At 57.5% G+C, this 14,866-nt stretch overlaps 1 protein-coding gene across 3 annotated transcripts in view; it reads left to right on the top strand.

Annotated features, from left to right (window-relative positions):
- Nucleotides 84-14,866, top strand: part of ADGRA2 (adhesion G protein-coupled receptor A2) — a 36,520-nt gene continuing 21,737 nt past the window's right edge. For 2 of the 3 annotated variants that reach the window (XM_018041967.1, XM_018041969.1), the window contains exons 1-2: nucleotides 84-984; nucleotides 12,802-12,873. In XM_018041967.1, coding sequence (XP_017897456.1) covers nucleotides 719-984; nucleotides 12,802-12,873 — 338 coding nt within the window. In that variant the 5' untranslated portion in view covers nucleotides 84-718. The remainder of the gene's footprint in view (nucleotides 985-12,801; nucleotides 12,874-14,866) is intronic. The other variant, XM_018041966.1, reaches the window with a different exon arrangement.

Here is a 14,866-nt window from a genome sequence, read left to right as displayed (position 1 = left end):
AGCGTCGGGGTGCAGGCTGGAAGGGCAAGAGTGAGGCAGGATTCCGTGGGAAGTGCTAGCGGTTGGCTGGGGCTGTGGAGAGGAAGAACCTCGGCTCCGGGGAGAGGGGCGGCCGGGAAACGTCCAGGGGTCAGGGCGGGCGCGGAGAACGCGCGGTGCCTCCCGCCGGCGGGCCGGCTGCGACTTGGAGGAGGGAAGCGGCCTGGCCGCGCATCGGGAGGCGCTAGGGCCTCGCGGACGGACGAGCTGGCGAGGGGAGGGCGCCCTCTCCGGAGGGCGGGCGGGGACTGGAGGCGGCGGCAGCGGCGCCGCGCCGAGCTGCCTCCATCCATGGCACGGAGAGGCGGCGGCAGCGGCGGCGGCGGCAGGAGCCCGGCGCGATCCGCTAGGTCCCAGCCCCGCGCAGAGCGAGCAGGCGACGCGGAGGGGCCCGGCCTCATCCAGCCCGGGCGCACGGCGCCGAAAGTCGGGCCGCGCCGCCGGGAGCCGCCAGCGCCGCGCTGACAGCCGCGCCCGCGTCCTCCCCGCCGGGGCGCTCGCCGGACATGCCCCCGGGGCGCGGCGGCGGGGACCCCGGGGCTCGCCTCCGCCCAGGGCCCCCCGCCCCGCCCTCGGGCGCCCCGGGCCCCCGCTGAGCACGCCTCCCGCCCGCCCGGATCCCTCCGGCCGGCGCGCAGACGGGCCCTGGCGCTGTGGGTCCCCGCGGGGAGATGGGCTGATGGGCGCCGCGGGACGCAGGATGCGGGGGGTGCCCGCGCGCCTGCTGCTGCCGCTGCTGCTGCCGTGGCTGCTGCTTTTGACGCCCGAGACTCGGGGCGCGCCCGGCTGCCCGGTCCCCATCCGCAGCTGCAAGTGCTCGGGGGAGCGGCCCAAGGGGCTCAGCGGCGGCGCCCCCAACCCGGCACGCAGGAGGGTGGTGTGCGGCGGCGGGGACCTCCCGGAGCCTCCCGATCCCGGCCTTCTGCCGAACAGCACCGTTACCCTGTGAGTACCCTATTCGGCCCGGCCGGGCCCCAGTCCCGACGAGGGCACGACAGGAGACCAGACGGGAGGGCTGGGGAATGGGGGACAGAGACGATGCCACCACTTCAGAGACTTCGGGCCTGAGTCCAGAAGCCGAGAAGGGAGGCTTGGGAGAAGCAGGGGAAAGATCAAGGCTCCAGGCGTGGAAGGAGGAAGGAAGGAGCACTGGGGACGGATGCGCCCCAAAGAGAGGCACCAAGGGGCGCCCACTCACCTGCACAGGTGAAGGGGAACGCGCGCTGGCGGGACGCCCAGACCCCTTGGCTTTCTAGCCCTGGCTGGTGTTGCGGACTTTGGGGACCTGAGATGGGTGGGATGGGAGGAAGGCTCAGCGGAGATGGACGCCTGCGGCCCAGTAGGTGCCTGTGGTCGTCACCACCGCGGACGCGTCCCTGGCCGCACTGGGGGAGTTTCCCGGGTTCAGCCCGCCGGCCTGGATCCTCCAGATGGGGGCGCCCCATCCGACCCCGGGGCCTGCCAGCCCCGCTGGCAGCCCGTCTCTCTAGCTCAGATAGCAGGGTTGGTTCGGAAAAATGTCTATCCTTGGGGTGCAGGCGCTTCTGATGTGAACGAGACCCCCCCGGCGTCCCAATTCCTCTTGGGCCCCTGTCCCGCCGCGCGCATCTGTGAATTGACCTGTGCTTCTAGTCCTGCATCCCTTCCTCCTCCCTTCCTCCTCGGATGTGAAGACGAACTTTGGCCGTTTCTCGATTGACTTCTTCGCGCAGATTGCAGAGAAGGAAACCTGGCGGAGGGGAAGGAGGCTGCCTCCCAACCTCCCTCCGTCATCCCGTCGTTCCCTTCTCAGCCCGGGCCTTATTAAGCCCTCATTGGCAACCGGCTCTGCCCGCTGCGCCACAGCCCGACCCCCAGCCTCCCCAATGAGGGTCCGAGCCAGCCCGCAGGAGAATTACGGACCGCTCCCCACCGCAGCGATTTCCTGCGCGGACCACGTGCTCGGAGCTCCACGCATGCCGTGGAGTGGGGGGTCCGGCCCTGGCGGCGGCCCCTTCCTGTCCTGTCCTAGACCCAGCCTCCAAGCCGCTTCCCCTTCCCTGTCCTCCTGACCCCGGTGGCGACCGTTTCCCCACCACCCCTTGCCCCGGAGTTGGAGCTGGCTCAGGGTCTATCCGATTGTGTCCAGAACAATACAGTAACGACTCTGGTTGGGTGAGTTCAGAGGCTGTGCGCTTCCTGACAGGACACGACTGGTCAGCCTCTGACGTTGGCCGCCTGGCCTGCATTCTCCCCAGCCTGGGGTGGGTGTGTGCCTGTGTGTATTAGCGCGGTGGAAGCCGTGTCCCTCTGCTCTCTCCCGGGTTCCCGCCGCCTAGGGGACAGGGCCATGGCCTGGGAAGACAGCTGTGGCATCTGATTCCCATCCCCCTGAGAGTCCACTGGTGTGGAAGTGTCCAGACAGGCCTGGGCATTCCCCAGCCCACTCAGTTCTGGAGGAGAAAAATACTTGCTGTGTGGAATGATTGGGCCAGTGTGTCTGTGTGAGTCCCTGCTGGGCAATGAGAATTGAGCTCCAAGAGGGGGTGTGTGTGTGTGTGTGTGTGTGTGTGTGTGTGTGTGTGTGTGTGTGTGCGCGCCCTGGATCTTTCAGCCCTGCTCACACACATATGCTGAGATTAGGACATCCTAACGTACTGACGACGGCAGAAAGAAGGGGAAAAACATTAAAGGTGGTTTTGCAGTACATCTTAGAATGATTTGGCAACTAATGCTTTCCAGCCACAGCTAATTCCCATGGATGCCACTCCAAGGAGACAGAGTGGGGTGAGAAGATACATTCTCAGCAAGAGAGACGCTGGGTGAAAAGATATGAGGACAGGGTGGCAGCCAACAGGACCCCTAGCTCACCTTCCCATCCTTAACCATCCCCAGAGGAAGGGCCGCCCCCCTTTTGTTCCAGGCCACTGACCTACCTGGCCCAAGATACCTTCCAAAGAACAGCCCCCCATCCCTCAGCCTGGCCAGACATCTCAGCCCGTCAGCCCGCCCCGGGGTAAGACTGGGACCTGCTGTGGACATTTGCTTCAGAGACCACCCAACAGACTCCACCTAATCCAGATCCAGACTGCAACCCTCCCCCAAGCTGGCTTCTAAAGGGAAAGAGCCCACATTCTCCTTCAGCAGGAGCTGTGCACGGATTCTCTTCTGGGGGCTCAGTCCCCCCAGTAAACCCATCCCTAGCCAGCATGCATCTCGAGGGAAGAAGGGCTGGGAAGGGGCTTCGGCCACTCCAGTCTGGCTGCAAATGGAGACTGAGAGTGCGGAAACCACACCCTTCCAAACACTTCCCTCCTTTATTATTATTTTTTTCCCCCCAAATTTCTCCTTTCCCCATTCTGCCCATGACCTAGGGCAAACAATGGACGCGGGCCAGTAGCCTTTGCATTATAGCTTTCCCCTCTCTCCTCCTGTTTTCCTCCAGAATGGGCCGCCAGCTGTCAGTCCCCTCCATGCACCGCCCTGCCCATGTGGGTCCTGGGTGGGCAGGGGGAAAGTCAGGCCTCCACCTTGGGAAGTCTGGCAGGCTCTCCAGGCAGAGAAAGTGCTAGATAAGGTGCCCGTCTGCAGCCAGCCTCCAGGCTGATCAGGGGCAACCCTGTCAACAGAGCCGCTCACCTCAGGGAAAACCCTTCCGCTCCCACCCTGTTATCTGCAGTCCCGCCTTCTGTTTTGCAGGCCCCTCTCCACCCTTGGCTTTTTTTTTTTTTTTCTTTCCTCTAATGGATTTTCATTCGAAGTTTTTCCAGGAAAGTAGAACTCTTGGCTTTCTTCCTGATCTGTCTGCCCACCCCACCCCCCTAGTCTCCCAGCTGGACCAGGGGGCAGCTGTGGGCATGTCCCTGCCACCCCACCCCCTCCCCAGCCCAGAGCAGGAGCCTTTATGGGCCTCCCTTGAGCGGCAAGTTCTCATGGGGGAGAGTGGCTTATCACAGGCAGGGGATGGAGACACAGACCACTGTGAGCCCCCCGCTCACCCCTGGGCAGCAGCTGATGGGCCTGTCCTCTGATCCTGGGCTCTGGGAGTTACAGAGATGGGGACAGTGGAGAGGGGATATTCAGGGATTCCACGAAGAGACTGACCAATGGGTAACTCTAGAAGGAAATCTCCCCTGAGGACCTCCCAGGACCTCTGAGCAGGCCCTCAGAAGATACCGGGCAGTGTCATAAGTTTCTGGGGCCCCTGGACCAAAAAGGGCCTTAGAGACCAGCGGGTCCAGCCTCTACATGAATATCTTACAGCTGAGCAAACTGAGGCCAGATGGGGAGAAGGCCATGTCTTGCTCCAGAGCCGCACAGCTTAGCTGGCTGATGCCAGCGTCAGGATTAGCTGGTGGGGTTCCCCTCGTGTTCCTTTCAGGTAAGAGAGTCAGTGTTCACCTGGCTGGACTTGGGAGCCAATGGACACAAAGGCTGATTTAGAAAACCTGGTTCCTTCCCAGCAGGACCCAGGCCCCTTTGACCTGGGAACATTCCAAGGCTGGGTGGGGATGGGAGGCAGGCATGGATGAACCCTCATCCACTCAGTCTGGGGGGCTGCCCACCACATAGGCTGCCCCCACAGGAGAGAAGGAGCTTGGGCCCTTTGCTGTGACTTTAGTGGTCTTCAGAGCACCATGGGGGAGGGAGGCCCCTTCCCAGCCCTCCCCCCACTCCCCTTGTGCCCTCCCTTCAGCGTTCCTCGCCCCAGCTGTGGGGTCCAGTTGGGGGAGCTGGGGGCAAAGTGTGCCAACGGCCTGCAAGGAGGGGAGGGGAGAGATGCCGACTGAAGGGGCGGGCCCACGCGGCCTCCCCACCCCCTTCCCTTCCACCCTCTTTCCCCCATATGGTTCTCATAAGGTCTGGGCTCAGAGACAGCAGCCAGAGGAAGTGGCTGTGTACAGAGAGCTTTTGTGCGGGAGAGGAGGGGGAGGGGGAGGGAGAGAGGAGAAAGGAGGGAAGGAAGGAAAGGAGGGAAGAGGCCCGGGACTCCAGCACACTCTTGCCCTCAGCGGGGCTCTGGGACCCCCCGCTTGTCTGAAGTGAGGAGCCCTGAATCCACGTGCCTCCCTGACTCCCCCAACCACCTCCTGGCGTTGCTGGAGGCCACCAGAGCCCAGGTTCCTGGACTCATCAGCCCTTCCTGGAGGTGTTAGGAACCCTGCCCGTAGGTGCAGGGCCCAGGGTTTCATCTCAGAAGCACTAGGCAGACAGCAGAGCCCTCCATGCTTCCCTGGGTTGAGTCCTTCTTGCATCCGAGACAGTGGACCTAAAATTCAACCCCCATTCATCCCGAGTCGGGCCAGGACCCAGAATGGGTTATTTGCAGAATTATTCAGAACCCATGCAAGAACCCAGCCACTCCTGACCCCCCAAGGAAGTCTGTTTTTGCTACTACAGCTCACCCCTCTGGGCTGGGCTTTGGGGGAGTGGGGAGTGGGCTGGGATGCAATCTTCAGTCCTGGTAAGTCTGAGAATTTCCCCCAAAGGCACAGGCAAACCAGTGTAATTTGAACCTCACCATAAATTGACCCTTAAATTTGGGGTCATGTGTTTAAAGGGAGCGAGTGTTCCTAAGTTTATGCCACATGGGAGTCATTGGGGTAAGAACTCTTTCCTGAAGGAGAAAAAGTTCCAGCCACCTCTGAGTTGATCTCCATCCTTCCATTCTGGCAAGCATGTCATCCCCAAAGCCCAGAGAGGGGAGGCGAGTTCCCCAAGGCCACACAGCATGGACTAAGACCCCCCTTCACTCCCCCATTCCACCCCCTGCCCCCCACCCCGAGGTAGAGCCTTGGCCTCCAGGGCCCCAGACGGAGAGCAGGGGAGGGGAGGGGAGGGAAATGGCCCTGGGCTGGGGAACCAGAAGGAAAATCCGGTTGACGGCTAAGACGGGGCTGTTCAGAGGGGCTGTTTATTTTCATTCCCCCAGCCCAGCCGCTCTGTTCTATTTAGAGCTCAGACACTGACAGGACAAAGCTGCCTCCTCCCCTTCCTCCCTCCTCCTCCTCGGGGTGGGGGTGAGGGGCCCATCCTTCCCAAACTCCAGAACATTCCTTTGCTTTTAGGACTGGGTGATGGGGGTGGGGGAGCAGAGACGCTGCGGAGTGTAGCTAACGCCCGGCGGCCTCCCAGGACCCCGCTTTCCCAGCCCTGGGAGTGGGGAGAGGCCGCCTGGGGGAGACGGGTGTGCAAGATGGATGGGGCCAGGTGAGGGGCAGGGGACAGTCTGTCACGGTGGAGCAGGGAACCGGCTGGAGGGAGCAGCCCGGGAGGCAGTTCCAGCCTGAGCTCGAAGGCCCAGACGTCTCCCAGCTGGAAAGCAAAGAGGAGGTCGCGAGCCCCCACCTCCCGCTTCTCTCCCTCCCGCTCCGCACCAACCCCCCCCCCCCCCCGCCCCCAGGGCGCTTCGCCTGCTGGGAGTTGTGTGTTGGAGCAGAAATTCTAGATTTCAGGAGACTCAGGGTGCGAAAAGCCATCACACTAAGGAGTGGGCGTTTCCAGTCCAGACCCTTCTTTTCCTAAGAAGGCACCCCATTGCGGCTGACCTGCCCAAGGTCACCCAACTCCCAGCCAGATCCCTTGACTCCAGCTCCTGGTAAACCCCCTGTTCCCACACTGACCAATCGGAGCCGTCCTCCCTGGGGACCGGGCAGGGAGATAATCAATCTGCTTCCTCCACGTGGATAGTGAGCCAGGAAGAGAGGCCCCCACCCACACTGTGCTTAGGGGACCACTGTGCAACATCACTGCACAGAAGACTTGGTGGGGAAGTGGAGGCAAAGAGGAAACTACCTCCTGACTTGGGAAAACTGGGGGTTCGTGGACCACCCCCACTTCCCCTGGAGCTGTACCCCACCAGACTCCCGCCCACCCACCCAGTCCTGCAATTGCCTGTGCTGTGTGTCTTGCCTCCACTGCCAGGAGGCCATAGAGAGCTGGTCTCTGCCCTCAGGGGGCCATGCAGTCTCTCGGTGAAGGCTGGATACAGGCTCACAAAGAAGGAAGGAAGGGGAGCCTCCAAGTTCCCAAGGAAAATCTCGAGTGGAAGGATTAAAGGACTAATTTATGCTTAGGTGTAAAAGATTGATAACAGATCCTTTCAGGTTTATTTGTATTTTAAAAAGAAAAAAACCACTTTATTTGCCTAAAAGTCTGAGTCCCCAGTGGTGAGATTTTAGGCCGTGTCTGCAGGAAGTGTGACTGGGAGTAAGTTCCCAGCTTCCTGAAACCAGGTGGACACAGCTACACAAATAGTCCACCCTGTCTGACACACATTCTTCCACCTTGCCTGAGTGGGAAATGGTAGACACCAGGTCTCATTTGTGTTTGCAGTGCTGGTGTGTTCGCCCAGCACACAGTAAGTGTCCACGTAGGACTGAATAATGAGTGAGTGGATGCCCAGGGGTGAATGCTCACAACAGACTCAATTCCAGTGCTGGGGGCTCCCACATCCCAGTCAAGGCATATCAACTACCCACCATGAACAGCTGCAGGTTCGCCTTCTCCAGTTTCTTGGTTTCTGCCTGCTGATCGCCCAGATGCAGTGCCCCTGCAGAGAGGGCAGGTTAGAGAAGAGGACCGCGGGAAGGCCCCGTGTGTAGGAGCCATTGCAAGACAATTTTCCCTCTTTACCTTGACCTTAGGCCCTGCCTGGACAGCTCAGCTTCAAGGCTGAGGTCAGAGGCTATCTCAGGACATGGCCCTCTAAAGCCTGGGGAGAAGAGGCCCCACCTGGGTGACCTCCTAACCAGTAGGTGTTCAGGGCTGACCGGACAGTCTTCCAGCCAAGGGAAGGATGGCAGGAGGTCTGGGAGTGCTGTGTCCTCTCCAGCATTTCTGTGCCCCGCAGTCAGGCTCAGTGGACATGGGCACAGCCTTTAGGCAAAGGTGTGTGTTAGAGCCAGGCCCATGGACCAGAGGCAGTCTCACGTTTGGAGGCCCCATTGTCCTATCAGTCATGCTAAACCGCACCCACATCCTTCATGAAACTGAACGATGATTGCTAATTGGCAATAATATGACATTTAGTAGTTCTGTAGTTAAACTTTCATTAATTTACACTTGCAGCATCTATATTCAGTAGTGATTTTTTTTTTTTTTTTTTGGTTTCAGATGCCCTTGTGGGCCTGGAAATGCTCCAAGGCCATGGGTACTGTGCCCACGGGAGGGGACTTAGGGGAGAACAGTCTCACATTGATGGTTATGAGCCTGGGGCTCTTCTTGAGTCAGCAAGCAGACCACCCTGCTCCCCGCACTGACAGTCTCCCAAAGACACAGCCAAGGTGCCAGCAGCAGGTGTTGGCGACGGGGCCCTCCCAGCCCAGAGGACCCTGGCAGCAGCCTGCATTCCAGGCTCAGGATTCCTGGAGAGCGTGGGGCCCTGGCATGTGTGTGTCTGCTGGGTTGGGTGGGGGCTGGGAGGGCGACACGTGTGACTCTTCCAGCACGTGTGAGGCCCCTTTGGTGCAGGCATGCGCTGGTCCCACGCCCCACTGAGCAGGTCCTGCGGGACCCCTACAAGGGTCATCTTGGACATCAGGCCAGGATCTGGCGAGTTCTTGCGGCTGCCCGGAGGCCACAGGGCCCCAGCCGACACCAGCTACTCGCTCCTGTGGCCTCCAGCCTCGTTAGCAGTAATGCTGCTTGCTCCTCTTCCCTAAAATAGGACCTGGGCGCGGACAGAGTTCTGGAATGGACGCTGTGCGTCCCCTCTCCTTGGCCAGGTTTCAAATTCTGGAGTAGAGAACAGGGGCCTCCAGAGACTGGCCCCCTCTTCCTGTGAAAATGTGACCCTGGGTGGTAGTCGGGGGCGGGGGGAGGGAGGAAGATGTTGAGGATGCTGGGCTGGGCCAGCTGGAGAGGCAAGTGGCATGGTTGGGAAGAAAACCCACCTGGTGGGTACACTGTGCTGGGGCTGGGAAGGCTGCTGCTGCTGAGGCTCTTGGGAGAGCAGGGTGGCTGAGGGTATTAGGAAGAAGGGGTCAAGACTGCACCGTGTCTGCTACTCTGGACAGAAGCTTGGGGCCGCCCTGCCTGTTTGCCTCCCATGGGAGCTGAGTGTGGTGGGAACATTTTGCTTCCTAATGGGTGAGGCTGTGTGTGTGTGTGTTTCATTTACCCCCATGAGCAGCCTTGTGATTGCCAGCTTCCTACCTCCCCCAAACGCTGTCCCAAATTCCTGGCCAGACACACAAGGGGCACCTCCAAAGAACTGAACCCGCAGGCACCATTATCTCATTCCCCACACTCTGGGACAGAAATAAAATCTCCTCAGCCCAGTCTAGGTTGTTAAGACCAAAAGATCCAATTTTGGGTACTTGGGGGCTAAACCATAATGGTATCGGTGACATCTTTCCAAGAACTGGAGATGTGGAAAGAAGGGGTCCATTGGAGGGGGAAGATGCAGTGATGTTGGCCTGGGGTCCCCACTTCTGTGAGTGGCTTAGAGGGTAGGGGATCGGGAGAGCATGTTCTCAAACACAAGAGGAAAAAAAACAATCTCATTTCAAGACTCTCTGGGCTGGGAGTTTGCACTGGGGCCGGCAGCTGCGTGGGCTGCAGCCGACCCCTCTCCCACGCCGCTGTGCCCTCTCCTCCCCAGCCCACAGAGCCCGCTTCAGAGTGGGGCGGGAGCCAGGAAGGAGCTCTCCTGGACCAGAGGCTCAGCCTCACCTGCCTCGGGTGCTGGGCCCCATCCTTTGTGCTGCTCCCAGGCCCCACGGACACAGACACACACAGACACACACAGACACACAGACATACACACACACACACACACAGCACCCCGGCTGCCTCGGGATCTCCCCGGCAGCCCAGACTTCCTCATGGGGGCCAGTGCTGGCTACAAGCAGACTAGGTCAGGGATGAGGGTTAAGGTCACCAGCCCCATGTGACATCCGAGTACTTGCAGTGTGGCTGGTCTAAATTAAGTTGTGCTGGAAGAGAACAGTGCACACCAAATTCCAAGACAGCACAAAAAGAAGGAACATAGCTCGTTCATAATTTTTGTTATGTATATAATTTATATTGTGTATTTATAATATATAAGCGTATATAATATATGTAATGTTTTCTATTTATAATATAATTATATATTTATAATACATAAAAACATATGTATTACATGTTAAAATGATAACATTTTGGATATACTGGGATAAGGTCTATTATTAACTTAATTTTTAACTTCTAAAAAGTGTGGCTGCTAGAACATTCCATTACATATGCAGCTGGCTTTGTATTTCTATTGAGTGACTCTGGGTTAAATTTGGGGCATGTGAAAGGTGTTCAAGGGTTAAAGGCTAAAGAGTCTGGGGAATGTGGGGTACCTACTCCCCAGCACTACCTCTAGACGTGTCTGGATGGGGTTCTCCAGTTACGATCCTGAGTTTTAATATCAGGGATTTGGGAGTTGGAGACTTTTTTAATTTTCTGTTTTCAGTTCAGCGATCTGTAAACAAAAATCTTTTAATGATAATTTTGAGATAATTTTTTCTTAGAAGGTATTTATTTTCATTCCTGAGGTCAGTGTTTCTCGAACTGGGATCCACAGATATATTTGCAGGAGATAAAGCAGCTTTCCCCTCCCTTTAACAGGTCCATACGCCACTCAAGTTTGGCAGTGTTCTTAGGCTTCCCCCTTGGTGCTCTGGGCTGTGATAACCTGGCTCCCCCATTCCTCTGTCCTTCCATACCCCTGACCCCTCTCTGTGCCCCCAACCCCCATCAGCATCCTAATCTGTCTTCCTCCCAAGACCCAGGCACGAGTCATCTCTCGAGAGACCTTGGGGTGGGGGAGGCTGAAACAGATGCCCTTTCTCACCCTTCCTCCTGGTATTTCAGGATCTTTCCCCCACATAAGGATACTGAGGGTCCTCTCACCTTTTTTTTTGACAATTAATGCAACCTCTGAGCCTCAGGCCCTGAGGCTGTATGAAGAAATGAGGTGCAAATGATGAGGGGCAGGTTTGGATTTAAAACTCACACCATCAGGAGCCTGTCACCACCAAGGGGGCAACCTCAGCCCCACCAGACCCTTAGAGCTGTAAGAACTGACAATATTATTTACAATCAGCCACCATAGGTAATGGGAAACAAAACTGTCCTCGGGAAGATCGCCTGGAGGAGGAAATGGCAACCCACTCCAGTATTCTTGCCTGGAAAATCCCATGGACAGAGAAGCCTGGTGGGCTACAGTCTGTGGAATCGCAAAGAGTTGGACACGCCTTGGTGACTAAATGGAACAAGAACAAAACGCATAAAATGAGAATAAAGGGGTTCAAGAAAGTTCTAAGTATTCATATGATGACTACTGTGATGTGCTTTTTGAAATATCAAGGTGTGTGTGTGTGTGTGTGTATGTGTGTGAAGCACTTTGGAAACAGCACTTCCCCGGAACCTGTGCACACAGTCACTGTGGATGATGAGATGGAGAGACAGTGAGGTGGGGTCCAGGAGGGGAGGAGGGGCCTCTCTGCAGAGCGGAGAAAGCGGAGAAGGAGATGAGCTGTCCACCTCTTTCCCTTGACCCACAAAGCCCTTCCCGTCCATGCCTCCATCTGGCCACAGTCTATCCTCCACGTGCCCCTTGAACTTGGAGTAGCGCAGGTGTCTGGGGTCCTCTCACTGTTGGGCTGGTGAGTGCACCCATCCACTTCCAGGAGGCTTTGCGCAGAGCTCCGACAGCCCCTCTCATGCCCAGTCCCTGCCCCCTGCCCTCTCTCTTACTGTCCAGCCCTGAGGCTGCCCACTGGAGAGGAGGCTGGAGGCCTGCCCCTCTGGCCTTCCCAGGTCTGCTCTCCACCACGCTGAGCAAAGATGGGAAACCCTTTGCAAGAGCTTGAGCTGAGAGGCTCATTAAAGCCTTTTTTTTTTTTTGGTCTCACATGGCATGTAGGATCTTAGTTCCCCGACGAGGGATCGAACCCACGCCCCCTATAGTGGAAGCGTGAGTCTTAAACTCTGGACCACCAGGGAAGTCCCTCATTAAAGCTTTTTAATAAGCAATTAACTCAAGGGATGAGCCCTTTGACTGGTCTGGATCTCTCTCCTCCCAGCGGGGAGCCTGGCAGAGAAAGACTGAGTGGGTGGGCAGAGTGGGTTCTGTCAGGAGCTTGGGGCCCCCTTTCGGCCTCCTGCCAGTACAAACGAATAAATAAACAAAGACTCAGAGGCAAAGCCTGAGGCTTGGGCTCCCTGGGGGGGGCCCAGGACTCCATCAGTTTCTGGTCAAAGTTGTAGACAGGGACACATGGGCACTCTGTTCCTCTGAGTTGGGGGCCTTTGAGGGCAGGGAAGGAGGGGTCACCTTCTGGTGAGGCCCTGAGCTCCCAGAATGATGAAGACCCCAAGGAAGGGCAATCCCTTCCACTTGCCCCCACACCTACTGGGTTTCTTGTTCTACTTGCTAGACCCTTCTCCCCATCACTGTCCTCAGGTCAAGGCTGATAGCTTGAGCAAGACAGAGCTATTGGGGCTGGGTAGGGGGGAAGAAAGGGCGGGCTGTGGGCGTGGCCCTGTGATTCCCAGGTGGAAACGGGGTGGCGTGCCTGCTTATATGGAGCCCAAGTCAGATCCAGGCGTGGGATCCCGGGCAGGTTGACACGGCCGGCCGAGCTGGGGCTCAGGGGGCTGACTATATTCTGCCTGAGCTATTGGCTGGCTCCTCCCCATGGTCTCCTGGAGCCCAGGGTGGGGCTGCTCCTTGCACAACCTCAGGGGGCGCCACTTACACGGAAGGCAAGTGTTCTTCTCCCATCTGTGTTCTCCCCGGTCCTCCAGGCTCTTGAGCAACAACAAGATCACCGGCCTCCGGAGCAGAGCCTTCCTGGGACTGTCCCTGCTGGAGAAATTGTAAGTGCTTGGGCAGGGTGGGCCAGGGAGGATGAGGGTTGCTAACTGCCAAGGGGCACCTCGACCCAGAACCTGCTGGCGGAGCAGGTCCCACAGTCAGACTTGACCACCAAGTGGAGGGGCTGCTCTGGGAAAGAGAGACCCGCTCCCTCCCCGGGGACAGCAGAGAGGCCTGAGGACACCTCGCTGGTCCAGGCAGGGATGGGGCTGTGGGAAGCTCATTAACGCTCTTTAATGAGCAATTAGCTCCAAGGGCCGAGCCCCTTAACTGGCCAGAAGCCACCGCCCCCTCCCAGCTGGGGGCCCAGCAGACCTGGCAGAGGGAGGGTTTAGTGTGACTGGGGCCTCTTTCCTGCTTCCCTAAACACCAATAACCAAGCTCCCAGGGGCCAGAGTCCCGGCCAAGGATGGGGACAGCGGGTCACATCCGATTCTTCTGCCCCCTGTTCCCCCACCACCCTGATTACTGTTGCATCAGCTGCCCTGTGGGGCTGGAGGTTGGTGGTGGGGCATTAGGTTGACAAGGGTCCTGCTAGCCTGAGAGAAGCTCCTTCCCCGAGTTGGGGACCTGCCTCCATCACGGGTAAAAGAGGGGATTGAGTCGAGCCCTCTCTCAGTTCCCCGTTCAGTTGGCAGCTTCTGATCCACGGCCTGTACAACAGCTTTGGGTCCTGTCTTCTCCACGGGACACCTGGGCCTCCTGTCCCCGCTGGAGCCGGACCCTCTCTAGCTCCCCCACCTCCAAGCCCTCCGCCGCCATCTCCCATCTCTGCTTCCACCCACTGGGCATTCCCAAGTCCTCCAGCAGGGCCCTGTCCCCTCCAGTACCCTTTTGCCTAAAAAGCTTAGATCAGAGCGATGGAGGCTATTCAAGGATAAGGCGGACGCCTGCTCTCAAAGAGCCAAAGAGATTACCGTCTCGTGAGACCACAGACCATGCCATATATGGAAAAATGAAGCAGGTCAGTCAGGGTTTCTGTGAAGTCCAAAGGAGGGCTCAGGGAAGGCTAGAAAGTTCAAGGGTAGTAGAGAAGCAGTATCTACGTGACATCTTTAACTGGGACAACAATCTCATGAGGTTGTCTCTATGATGCCCACTTCCCAGGAGAAGGGCAAGCCCCTCTCCCAGTCCCCCTGGGGCTCGGGGAGAGCTTGGTGGCCACCTGGCTGGGTTCGTTGGGGTGGCAAGGCAGAGGATGTTCCGTGTGATCCGGGCATCTTGGAGTTGGAAGGGGTCCCGGGCTTGCTGGCCGTGAACACACACAGCCATGACCACTCCTGCTGACCATCTGCTCCAACAGGGAGGAAGGGCTGCCACCAAACTCCTTTTTAAAAGACTCATTACGGACTTCCCTGGCAGTCCAAGTGGTTGAGACTCTGAGCGTCCACTGCAGGGGGCATGGATATGACCCCTGATCAGGGAAGTAAGATCCCACATGCCAAGTGACGCAGCCAAAAATTAAAAATAACTTAAAAAAAAAAACATTTGTGGAGATAGAAATGGAAACCCACTCCCCTGTTCTTGCCTAGGAAATCTCATGGACAGAAGAGCCTGGCAGGGTAGAGTCCATGGGGGTCTCAAAGAGTTGGATATGACTTAGCAACTAAAAGATAACAAGTTTGCATTTTATAGTTATTTTTTCACACAGAGTATTTTTTTAAAAACAAAACATTTTATTAATTAAAAAAAAACTTTGTATAAAAGCAAAAAAAAAAAAAAAAAAACCGACAAAAAACCACTCGGTAGGTACAAACAAAAAGGGAAAGATTTTCTCTCCCAGGAGCAGCTAAGCACTCGGGAGCTATAATTCCTGCACTCAGCCCAGGTCTTAGAGGGCTGAATTGCCAGAAACCAGGTGCTCCCTCCAGGGATCTTTTGGAGAAAGACTAACCGCAGAAGCCTCTAGAAGCCTCTAGGACATCCTTCCAGCTTTACCATCTTGCCTCATCAGCCCCAGACATGCTAGGTCTGCCCACTTGCTGGGTCTGCCGG

Source organism: Capra hircus, chromosome 27 (genome assembly GCF_001704415.2).
Source record: "Capra hircus breed San Clemente chromosome 27, ASM170441v1, whole genome shotgun sequence".
NCBI classification, from domain to species: Eukaryota; Metazoa; Chordata; class Mammalia; order Artiodactyla; family Bovidae; genus Capra; species Capra hircus.
Note: the sequence above shows the minus strand (reverse complement) of the source record. Positions and strands in the feature narration are given on the sequence as shown.